The sequence below is a fragment of the Urocampus carinirostris genome, chromosome 11 (genome assembly GCF_059441175.1).
Source record: "Urocampus carinirostris isolate Australia breed hairy pipefish chromosome 11, RoL_Ucar_1.0, whole genome shotgun sequence".
Classification (NCBI taxonomy): domain Eukaryota; kingdom Metazoa; phylum Chordata; class Actinopteri; order Syngnathiformes; family Syngnathidae; genus Urocampus; species Urocampus carinirostris.
Genome location: NC_142359.1, coordinates 20,399,208 through 20,411,356, shown reverse-complemented (window position 1 = coordinate 20,411,356; position 12,149 = coordinate 20,399,208). Strand labels below are relative to the sequence as shown.

The window sequence follows — 12,149 nt, the reverse complement described above, 5'->3', positions numbered from 1 at the left end:
GGTCGTTATTGATAGTACGAAATCCTATCAAAATGGTGGCACGAGTTTTTTTATTTATTTATTATTTAGTGAATCAGGGTCTTTTTTTTTTTGACTCTCCAAAAACGTATCGGTTGTAAAAGAGCATCCCTGTGGAGATGCCGGGGATTGAACCCGGGACCTCATACATGCGAAGCATGCGCTCTACCACTGAGCTACATCCCCCTTCGTTCAGTGGTCCGTCAAAATTATATATAACAATGCCCCCTGTCAGATGGGCACGCGTTACGTTTACGAAAGTAATGGTAGCAAACTCAAACAGCCTCCGGAGCTGGGCAAGGTTCTACTTCAAACTCTGATGAAATGTATTCCATTTTCTGAAATGATTCTGTCTTATGTTTCAGCTCAAAATAAATCTAAAAAAAAGAAAACAACTTAAGAATTGATAAAAGTTCGATTTCCAGCACATCCAGGTTGAATGTCAGACACTGAAACCCTAATGGAGGGGTCAGGAACAATGTTCCCTGTAATTTTCCACGAGTCTGAGCGTTCACACAAAGTCGGTGAGCAACGCTTCAAAAACAGTGAACCACCATAATGCCAAGTGTGGCAAGATAATTGATTATCAAACATGTCCAAAACTTGACATCAAGTTACATTTTGCTGAGTTTCCGGCAATGCAAAATTATTTTTCTCTTTTGAATGAATTGACTCATGTACTATTGCAAAGGTTGTACGGCCTACAAACGTCGTTTTTTCTTACAATTCTTTCACAAGATATCCATTTCCTTTTACTTCCTGATATATTTTGTTGCATAATATTAACGTTTTTGGGGGCCTATTTAGTCGGTTGTAAGATACAGAACTGTACTTAATCACATTTATTAGTGGAAATACAATGTTGGCAACAAGATTCACTTGATATAATTGGAAATTATTTGAATGCAACACAAACTTTTCATTCTTTTTTCGGTGTTTTTTTTTCTACTTTTTAAAAATTCCTTTGAAAAAAATCTCATTGTGTTTATTTTTTCCAAGCTGTTACTTTTTTCTTTTTGTCCTCTATTTACTTTTTTCCTACATTTCTTTCTTTTCTTTTTTTCTGGCTTTTAAAAAAATGTTTCATTCTTTTATCCTCTTCCGTTTGTTTATTTTTTCTCAGCTTGTCACTACTTTTTGATTTTGGTATTTTTTTCTTTTTTGTTCTATTCCCCCCTTCCTTTAAGTCATTTTGTGCATAATTTTACTTAATATTTGGTCATGTTGGGATTAAAGAAGCAAAAACAATCTGAAGAGCCGTTTAGGACCCTTTTTAGTGAGCCGAGCCGAAGAGGCCGGTTCTCGACATACTCTACTAACTTTACTCAACTTCGTTCGACTTCAAAACACCGCATTTAGGACACAACGTCAGGGGAACCCGTGTATTTTTACCTTCATGCACTGTAACTTTGACTTAAGTCGCTTCTTAATGAGTAATTTTGAGCCCTCATTTTTGTGCGCTGGCTAGATTTTCTTGTGCGCCGAGAATGTGCGAGCAGTGCGCAATTGCGCACGCGCGCAGCTGAGAGGGAACACTGGTCAGGGACCTTTTTGACCCAAAGAGCCATTAAAGCAAAAACTGTTTTAGAAATAAATTGAGAGAGCCACATCATATATTTTCAGACAAAATTGAAAAAACTGCCAAACACGCTCTCTACACAAAAGCTAATTCTTCAGCACATTTGATTTCACTGTGTGTCATTTGATGATTTAATCAAATGATAATAATGAAATGATAATAATGCCAAATCCTGTGTCCCAAATCAATGTAAATATTCCATTTAAGATTTGTCTTCCACCTTCAGTTAAGAGTGTTGAGGCATTTTTTTTCCATGAAATTTGTCTTTAATAACGGTTTCAATCCAATGTGCATGCAAAGTTCTTTTGTAAAAATGTTACAAACTACTGCAAACGATAAGCATATCATCATATTCACTTTCGGTGTAGACTGTACTGGGCGAGAGAGAGAGAGGAGGAAGTGCCTTGCGCTGTGTGCCGGGATCCGCCCACCTGTACTGCTCACCCAATCAAAGTCGTTTGCCAGGATTTTTATTTATCAGTTTAAATGGTTTCTTATGGAACTTCTGCAATAAGTTGCTTCGGCTTTATGTGGATCAAAATCGGATGAAATCACTTGACCTTGGAACACAGCAGAGAGATGTGCAATAGTTACATTTTATTTTGGAGCCGTATGTACTCACGAAAAGAGCCATATATGGCTCCCGAGCCTTAGGTTCCCTACCCCTGCCCTAATGCCTCGTCGCTGCTATGGGCAGGGTTGGGTAGAGTTACTTTAACTTGATTACTTTCAATTACTTTTGGATTACTCCAATACCAAATATGCTAATAGAAGACAAAATAAACTAAATATGAATAAAATTAGGACTCACAACAAGTGGTTAGCTTTCTCTCCTGGCTTTGATCTCCGTCAAAACTAACATAAAATGCGACAGAAACAAAATGAAAATCAATCCAAACAGCTTGCCAACATCATTTATGCCGTTCCATGTCTTCCGTTACTCCCCAAGCCTGCACAAAATTTAGTAATTTTATTCACATTTAGTTTCTTTTGTCTTTTATTAGCATATTTGGTATTGGAGTAATCCAAAAGTAATTGAAAGTAATCAAGTTAAAGTAACCCTACCCAACCCTGGCTATAGGTGTGTGAGTGTTAAACTGGGTGAGTAAAGTACATATTTGTAAAGCCCTTTGGGGGGTCTTCAGTGACTTGAAATACGCTATTGACCCTTTGCACGTGACGTCACGTTGCCAGAATGACATCCAAGCTGGACGGCTGAAAAGATCTAGCCGTCAGCCCTTGAATGAGGATTTGAGTTGAAACAAATATCAACAACGACGGCAGAAGAATATAACCAACACTTTTTACGATGGTGATTTATTGCTCTGCATGGTTGTAAGCCCGATTTAAAATTGCATCTCTTAATGAAAACAGAAGACGGCAATTTTTATCTGCAAATACACTAAAAGGCACGAATTGTGCCCAGGCGCCACACTGGAAGTCATGAAGGTTTCCAGGATTTGCAGCGAACATATTTTACGAAGTACATTTTATAATTTTTCAAGCAATTGTAGGTTAAGTAGGTACAAGTCACGTCAAAGACACTCAAAACAATAAGTCCAAAGAGAATCTTGGACACTATCAACCATAATATCGTGGAGGTGAGTGCTTAAAGTGTCAAATTTGGAGCAGTGTTTGTCTTTAAAGGGACTGTGTGTAATATTTACTGCCTCCTAGTGGTACAAAAACTTTGATCCAGTAAGTGGGTTTCATAAAGAGATTGAGCAAAAAATGTGCAGGTTTTTTTTAGCTAGCTATCTGGCTACTTTTTAAGCTTTGTTGCTAGCTATCTTCGTACTGTTTTAACTATTTAGCAAGCTATCTTGCTTTTTACATTTTTTGCATGCTATCGGACTAACATTTTATCTTTTTTTCCTATTTTGGCTAGCTATCTAGCTCCAAATAATTTTTTACCTGAGTATGAACTTTACAATACAATATTATTATCATTTATATCATCATATTTAGCATTTGGATTCCAAGTTACACATTTAATTTTTCCATATTTCGCTTAAAATATTTCTGTTCCTCCGCCTTTCTGTTATTTTGTTGTAGTTGTTGTGCCCAGAGAGAGTACAAAAATACTAAAAAAAAATAATACTACAGTAATACTCCAAAAATACTGTCATCATAAAACTAGTGTAATAATACAAAAATACAAAGAAATATACTACGGATATACAACAACAAATCTACTCTCGAAGTACAACAAAAGTACTACAGAAATACAAAAAAAATACTTCAGAAATGGTGTGGACTGAAATCAGGAAGAGTAGATGGTTTGTTTAGATGTGTGAATATGTCAGGAGGAGGACAGCATCGCTCGCTAGCTAACATCGCTATTGTTATCCTCCGTTTCTCTGAATAGGGCTTTTTACAATTTATGTCAGGATGAGCCACCTCACTTGACAGCTGCAGAATATTCGTTTGACTAGTCATTGCAAATGGTGTTGAAAAGTATAGCTGTTTTTGTTGTTGTTGTGGAACGTTTTCTGCCCTTGTCCACTGTTTACTTCCGCCTACTGCCATCCAGCATGGTGTCGTCACGTGGTTAGGTCAGGTGTGTTCAAAGGGTTAATATACAGACCATTTACAGAGAAAAAAAACAATCAATTATTAATTTTTTTAAAAACCCAATAACATTACAGCAAAAACAAGACTTAAGAATGGTGGGGTCATTTGAGGAGGATCTTATTTACCACCACTTCATCTGCTTTTATCTTACTTTTAGCAAAGCTGTTTGGGGCGAAACAAAGTAGGATGAATGGGTGGTGAGGAGTGTGCTGGAGTCATGTTCGTCCACACGTTTTTGTTTTAGTTCCTATTTGTTAGTGTGTCATGAAAATGGTGAAAGTAAGAAAAGGCCTGCTTCAAGGAGAGCCTAAGTGCCAACGCAAACCCCAAGATAAAAAAAGAAGAGTTTATTGGCGCACGTCCGAGAAATGCATGTATTTCCACGCGCATCATGAGGTTGTAATGACAACACAAGCAAAGAGATGGCGGCATTGAGTTAAAATGTTACAAATTCTGTACAGCTCCTTTAAAAAAAACAAATATGTGAGTAGAAACTTCTAATTGTTACTATACAGATTCAAATATGTTTAACTTTCTTAACATGATTGGAATTTATGAAAGGAACTGGTTTGAACATGTCTTCTCCGAAAACAATCTATTGAAACATTAAATTGTATTTGCACCTTTGTGGCTACTAAGTGCTTCTCAATTTTTTTACTCAAATAAATTCTGACTCAGGATGCTATTAATATTACCATTCATCAAACCTAGAACTAGTCCAGCAGTTATGCTTCCCTCTGCCTAAACTGCATAGGTGCTACATCATTCTGGGCTTCTCCATCACCAAGGTTAGTGTGGCTCAATGGCTAAAGCTTATGGAAGGAAGCATTTTTGATACAGTGCTCATGAAAATAATTTGTAACATGACCATTTAAAAATAAGTCTGGTCAACATTTTTGCCAGACCACAGGACACTCCCTGAGAACTGATTTATATTGACAAAAGCGTCAGCCCCCTCGTCTTCTGACAGGATGCCACGACTTTTGTTGACAGCCAACCTTTGTTCTTCATCATATTCACCTTCACTACTACATTTACTACCACAAATGTCCTCATTTTTTAGGGACTCTCCTTGAAAATCCTGCATTTCTTCCCCATCCTCTTCAGAATTGCTGTGGGGCCGAAGTTGGACTCCTAGGTGGTTCTCCAGGATATCCGCGGCCCTTCGCACATGGTCCAGGAGCCCTCCTTCCTTAAGAGAATTTTCAAACAGAATTTTATTATTCAATTATGCAAAGAACGTGTAGTGTTCCTCCCCACAATTATTCAAATATGTTGCAAAATATTCCACGCAGCAGGTGGCTCAAGACATTTAGTTGAGCTATCTGGCTTGTTGTCTGTAGAGCTTTGACGTCATCGAAGGAACAAATCACTCTTAAAATGGTGAATTCCATCAACTCTACATGTGAGGCTAGCTCGAAAACAGAGAATGATTGTTGTGAACAGCCATTGGATTCCACTAATTTCTTCTTGGAGGTAGGCTGTTCATTTGTTGTTGTTGCAGTCATTCATCTATTGTCTGCACTGCTTATTTTCAGTAGGATCGCGGGGGTGTTGGATCCAGCTATTTTCAGGCAGTGGGCAGGGGACACCCGGAACCGGTTGCCAGCCAGTCACAGGGCACACAGACAGATAACTCACTCGATTGCTCATTCAGACCTAGGGACAACTGGACCGGCCAATCAATCTGACATGCATGTCTTTGGAATGTGGGAAACCGGAGTGCCTGGAGGAAAGCCACGCAAGCACAGGGAGAACATGCAAACTCAGCACAGGAAAGCTGGTAGCTGGATTTGAAGCCATGACCTGAGAACCGTGCCGGCGGAGATGCTAACCACTCAGCTCCGTGCCACTGTGTTGCAGTTAGAATATTTTTTTTCCAACTAGTTCCCCATTAGCATCAGGGCTGCCGAGGGCTTTCCTGTTTCAATTGCTACCGATTAGCACTTTTTGGCTGCCCACTGTGTGTTGTTTGGCCGGCTAGCTTGGCGTCAGTGCCGATTTTCCCGTTTCCCCCTAGTTTCTTCCCGGCCGGCTTCCTGTTTATCGCTTTAGAAGCTTTTCGCTATTGGCTACGGTTAGCCTGGCTGCTTTTTGCTAGTTAGCTGCATTTTGGCTGGTCACCCGTTTTTGTACAATTAATACATCAATTTGCGATACAACGCCTTGGCATTCTCAACAAAAACAAGCAAAACTTTGCTTAAAACACTCATAACTTCTTCAACTAATTCACTCGTGAAACTATACCGAGACCTGCTTGCTAGGGCAGGGATATCTAAAGTCTGGCCTTGGGGACAGTTGCAGCCCGTGATCAAAAGTTTACCAGCCCACGGCCTCTGTTGTGAAATTTATGATATGTGGCCTGCCAATATTGTTGACCGCAGTAAAAGAATTAATTGTAAAACAGAATAAATTCAGCAGGTGATGGCGGTAGGCCTTTAGTCACCCAGCCCTTGGCTTTCTGTGCGAATTATAGCCCACCTCATTTCCGACATGGAAACTGTAAATAAAAAAAGGAAAAGTGGAAATGGGAGTATTTTTTCAAAACAACTGCGTCTGCCTAATTTGCCAAGAGACTGTGGCTGTTTTCAAAGAATATAATGTCAAGACCAGACATGCTGACTACAAAAAGCTAACTGGAAAGGAACGCTGTGAAAAGGTGAAGCAACTGGAAACCGTTTTAACAGCACAAGACCCTGAGGGTCAAATAAAAACGCTACAAAGGCAAGCTACAAGGTCGCGACGCTGATCACCAAGCACTGCTAACCTTTCACAGAGTGTGAATTTATTAAAGATTTTTCAACGAATGCCAGGCTCAGTGGTCGGCCCTCACATTTTTTCACCTTAACAAATCTGAAAAGTTTGGAGATCCCTGTGCTAGGGTGCTAGTATTCCTTTGATGACGTCACAGCTCAGGATGACAGGAACAAGACGTATGGTCTTCAGAATGCATTATCTCATGAAGTAATTCAAATATACTGATGAACCATATATAAATTTTATGCAAAAGCTATGTACTACGCCCTCACATTTTGCAAGTTTAAGAATTTTGGATTACCTTAAAGATGATACGCCGCAAGGTGTATTTCCCTTCAGTCTCCTTGTTCAACATCTTGTAGAGGATAATAAGAAATATGACCAAGGTAATGAGGGTGACACTGAGCAAGATGATAGTGGAGTCACCCATACTTAAAACAAAGGGATAACTGTCACAGTGTGAAGATGTTTAAAAATTACTTTTCTGTCCCACCTTTGCGAAGCAAAATCCTGCCTAAAAAGGTTTAATTCACGATCTGTGAAAAGAAAAAGACAATAGTGAATTCATCTTGGAAGCTTACATTTTATACGTAAACTTGTCCTTTGACAATGAATTGATTGTATTTGTTCTCCTTTAGGAACGCCTCAAACTCAGGGGCCATTTGCGGCCTTCAGGATGGTAGATGGAGGCCCCCGCCTTAATAAAAAGATTAAAAGGGACAGTAATAAGTTTATCCTTTATTCTCAAAGGGAGATTTTGTAAGATGCCAGTTCCTTATTTTGACTTTTTTGCGCACTGTATACAAAAGTCTAAACTTAACAACAGACAATGTGTATTATTTATGTCATGATTACCGATATGCATCACCTGTGCCCACTCTTTTGGCGCCAACTGCCTCGGACTCTGATTGGCTCCCTGTCTCTATTTGTACCCACTCCTGTCCATCCCCTTTTTTCAGTCCGTCTGCGAACCTCAGTTTACACTAGGCAAGCCTTTTTTTCCCACCGGTTTTTTGCTCCTGTCCCCCAGCTTCGACCCGTTTTTGATCCTGACCACGTCTATTCTCCTCTCCTGGCTTACGACTCGTTCCTGACCCTGACCACGTTTTTGCTCTCCTGTCCCGGCTACTGACTCGTTTTTTTCTGTTCCCGACACCGCCATCGCTTGCCACAGAAGTCCCACCTCCGCGTTCAGAGCACCCTGCTTCCCGCGCCCAGCGATCACTGGATCGTGGGTGCAACCCTTCCCTTTCTTCCAATAAAACTGAGAGAAACGTAACGCAAGTGGGTCCTGTCTGAAAGAAAAAATAATATAATAGGTCTGCTAAATTTGATATTTAGTTTTGTAATATTTCTGTCGTAGTATTTTTGTTGTAGACACACAAATAAACAATTGGGGAAGTTAGGCCAAAAAAAACTTAAAGGTAATCATATTTTGACCATTTTTGTTTGGCAGGCTGGATGAAAAAGCTGCATGTGGCCCACGGGCCGTAGTCTGCCCAGCGCCGCTTTGCATAGCGGATTATGAATTATTTTATGACTGATTGATTCATTCATTTTATATCAACTCTTTGTATTTTTAGATCTTATTTTGAAAAATGAATTAAAGAATTTATATTTTAAAACAATTTTTTTTTTATCCTATTCTTTTTTTTTTGTAGAAAACCAAATTTGGTCAGGCCTTCTGGCGGCCCCCATGTTCATTGAGTTGTGACCCCTGGCTTAGAGGAAACTTCAAAATGGTGCAAAAAAAATGAAAAAACCCTACCTACCCAGAAAAGTCATATCTACTCTACATGCCACATAATTGCTTTTTTTAACACTTCCAAAAATCATCGTACTCCTCTATGTCACACAGTATGCATGAAGATAAAAGTATGCATGCACAGGAAGTGGGCAGACAGCTTGTTGGTTTGCAGGTTTCCTACAGCAATGACAACTGCAACATTAAAAAGCAGTGTTTCACCTCAGTCACTGCCATTAAAATGTAAAAATGTCAATTATGGTACACAATTTCAACAGGGGTGGGTGGAAGAATAACCGATCAACCTTAACAATAAATTTGAAATTTGGAAACAGCTTTATTGCTGCACCTCCATCATTAGATGAAATTATCACCCAGACTGAGAGTCCAAACATACCGCTTCCTTTTGTACTACCTATCTTTTTTTTCTTCAGTTCGTAAAAAGATTACAAAAAGGTAGAGGGGATAGATCAGGCATTTTGAACCAGAAGCCTGTGGACCGGATCTGGCCTGTTAGGTGATATAATCTAGTTTGCCGTAAATGTTTGAGTATGTAAAAAAGTAAGTCCCGAGCTCATTTCTATTTTAAGTTATGATTTTTTTTTTAAATAAATACAAATCAAATGCTCGTTCCAGCTGCAGTAAAGGTGTAAAAAAGCTGTCATCCAGTCTGGTCTGGTTTCATGTTAAAGACAATATTGTGCAGTATTTTCTCAGCTTCAATGGGCCCAGCCTAGGAGTTTAATCTGATTTTGTTGCCCATTCAGTGTATTTTTTTCAAAGCTGTATGCCAATTGGGGCAAGCATACATTTATTTATAGCTCCCTTTTAAATTTTATGTGAGTTGGTTCGATGTAAAGTAGCATTTTCTCAACTGTTAAAATAAACAAATTGTTAACACTGTCAGGACCAGAACAGAAACAGGACCCTTGCGTTACATTTCTCACAAGTTTTATTTAAGGAAAGAGGAAGGGCTATGCCCATGATCCTGTGTTCGCTAGGCGCGGGAAGCAAGACGCTCTCGTACGCGGATTGTGATCTGAACTGGACCTAAGATTTATGGCCCGAGCCCGAACCCGAACCCGAACCCGAGGCAATTTCGGGCCGGGTCGGGCCTGAAATGTCAGTCATACGGTCGGGTCGGGTCGGGTTCGGTCCTGCTTTTTTTTTTTTTTTTTTTTTTTTTTTAATTAATTAATAATTATAAATATATGTTCATTAAAAATATATACTTAAACTATGTATGGATACTAGACCAAGGAATACTTGTTATAAAATAAATAATTTGGATAAAACGGAGAAGGAGCTGTAATTGCTTTTAACGGAGCCAGAGCATGCTCTGTGCACGTGACGTTGGTGACTTTTCCATCCGCATTAACAAACGCATTTTGTAAAATACGATCGCGCTTTATTGTTTAAATAAACGCGTTATATAGACTAGAATCTCCCAATTATTATAATTAGCTCGCTTTATTTTGTTTTAAAGCGTATTATATAGAATACGATCGCTTTTGTCGGAAGCGTACATTGACGTTGGTGACATTTTCATCCGCGTTAAAAAACGCAATTTGCAGAATACGATCGCGCTTTATTGTTTAAATAAACGCGTTATATAGACTAGGATCTCCCAATTGTTATAATTAGCTCGCTTTATTGTTTTAATAAGCGTTTTATATAGAATACGATCGCTTTTGTCGGAAGCGTACATTGACGTTGGTGACATTTTCATCCGCGTTAAAAAACGCAATTTGCAGAATAAAATCACGCTTTATTGTTTAAATAAACGCGTTATATAGACTAGGATCTCCCAATTATTATAATTAGCTCGCTTTATTGTTTTAATAAGCGTTTTATATAGAATACGATCAGGGGGGGGGGGGAATTTGCATAGGAGTCGGAAAAGGGCACAACACGTCAACACCCACTCAATGAAAGTGCTGCGCTAAAATCTTAAGGACGTACTACTACTGCTGCTGTGGATTATGGCCCAATGATCAAGTCGTCAAAATGACGGACGCCCTTAAATGTTTTCGCTACCTCAAAAAAAAAAAACCCGTCAATGACAGATTGTCGCTTAATGTAACATCTGCAGTGCAGACACAGAAATATAAAACATGTAAATGTTTATACAGTTTTATTTAACTTAGGCCTAGATGTTGTAACAAAAGGCAGAGTTTAATTTGTTATCATAAATCACCCCTCCTTATAAATAAAATATGTAATTTCGGGCCCCTTTCGGGCCGGGCCAGCAAATCCAGTTAATTAGTCGGGCTCGGTCCGGGTCGGGTTTAATACCCCTCGGGCCTGCGTCGGGCTCGGGTGCTTTTTTTTGGCCCGATCTTACCTCTAATCTGAACACAGAAGTGGATCTTCCGTAGCAAGCGATGGCGGTGTCAAGGACGGAAAAAACAGGTCAATAGTTCCAAACCTGGTTGGCGCCACGATGACAGGAGAGCAAAAACGTGGTCGGCATCAAAAACGGGTCGTAAGTCGGGACGGGAGAGCAGACGTGGTCAGGATAAAAAAATGTGTCGAAGCCGGGGACAGACGGGAGCAAAATCGGGACAGGTGGGAGTCAGGGTTGAAAAGGGCTTGCCTAGTGTTAACTGAGGTTCGCAGACGGACTGACAACAACGAATTGACAGGAGTGGGTTCAAATAGTGACAGTCAGCCAATCAGAACCCGCGGCAGTTGGCGCCAAATAAACGGGCACAGCTGAGTCACATCAGTAATCATGACAAACACATTCAATGCCAAACATGAATATAATTTTTATCCAATGTATGTGAATAAATGTGTTGTGCGTAAAAGGATCCATTATCATCATCATCTGTGATCATAAATTCGAGGGTATGCTACAAATGAAGGCTGAATGATAAAAGTACTGAAAAATAAAGATAAATATTTGCTTTTTTTTCTCCACCTGAGGATATAAAGTCTGGATCCGGCCCCTGAGCCAAACTGAGTTTGAAATGCCTGGGATAGATCATCTTATGTCATTTTGAAGATCTATCCTAAAATGATTTATCAAATACAGTATCATTTAGGTACTGACAATTTTTATTTAAAAATGGCTTGCAGTGAAGGAACAATCTAATAATTGCAAAAAAATTACCTGAGGTAATAATGAGCTCATGTTGTAACAAAGGCACTCTACTGTTAATACTAATGACAATAAAAAAAAAACATATAAGCGTAGCAAAAATAACTTACCCGAAAAGTTAGTTAGTTGGTGAGAAAATGTATAAGCGCAGCAGACTTGACTTGCTTTGAGTACAACATACGAGTTAGGGGGATGGAAAAAAATGCAAGCTGTTGTGAAGGAGGAGTGAAGCAGGGAAATGGCCAATACCGTAGATATGATGTTTATAGAAAGAGGAAGACATTTCACAAATATTGTAGGAGGTAAGTAGTGATTCTGCAGATTAAAGCGAAAAAAAACATACATACTGCAGTTTAATACAGGATGTCACAAAA

At 39.3% G+C, this 12,149-nt stretch overlaps 1 protein-coding gene and 1 non-coding gene across 2 annotated transcripts; both read right to left on the bottom strand.

Moving 5' to 3' along the window:
- Positions 1-132: 132 nt before the first annotated feature.
- trnaa-cgc (transfer RNA alanine (anticodon CGC)) lies at positions 133-204 on the bottom strand. The gene has a single exon. It is a non-coding gene; the product is annotated as a tRNA-Ala (tRNA).
- Positions 205-3,928: 3,724 nt separating this feature from the next.
- On the bottom strand, positions 3,929-11,964 carry LOC148356728 (uncharacterized). The gene is made up of 4 exons (XM_088346989.1): positions 11,886-11,964; positions 7,422-7,464; positions 7,230-7,359; positions 3,929-5,363 (listed from the first exon to the last, which is right to left on the bottom strand). The coding sequence occupies exons 3-4, from the start codon at positions 7,356-7,358 to the stop codon at positions 5,043-5,045; spliced, it is 450 nt and encodes a 149-aa protein (XP_088203115.1). The 5' UTR covers position 7,359; positions 7,422-7,464; positions 11,886-11,964; the 3' UTR covers positions 3,929-5,042.
- Between the last annotated feature and the right edge of the window lie 185 nt (positions 11,965-12,149).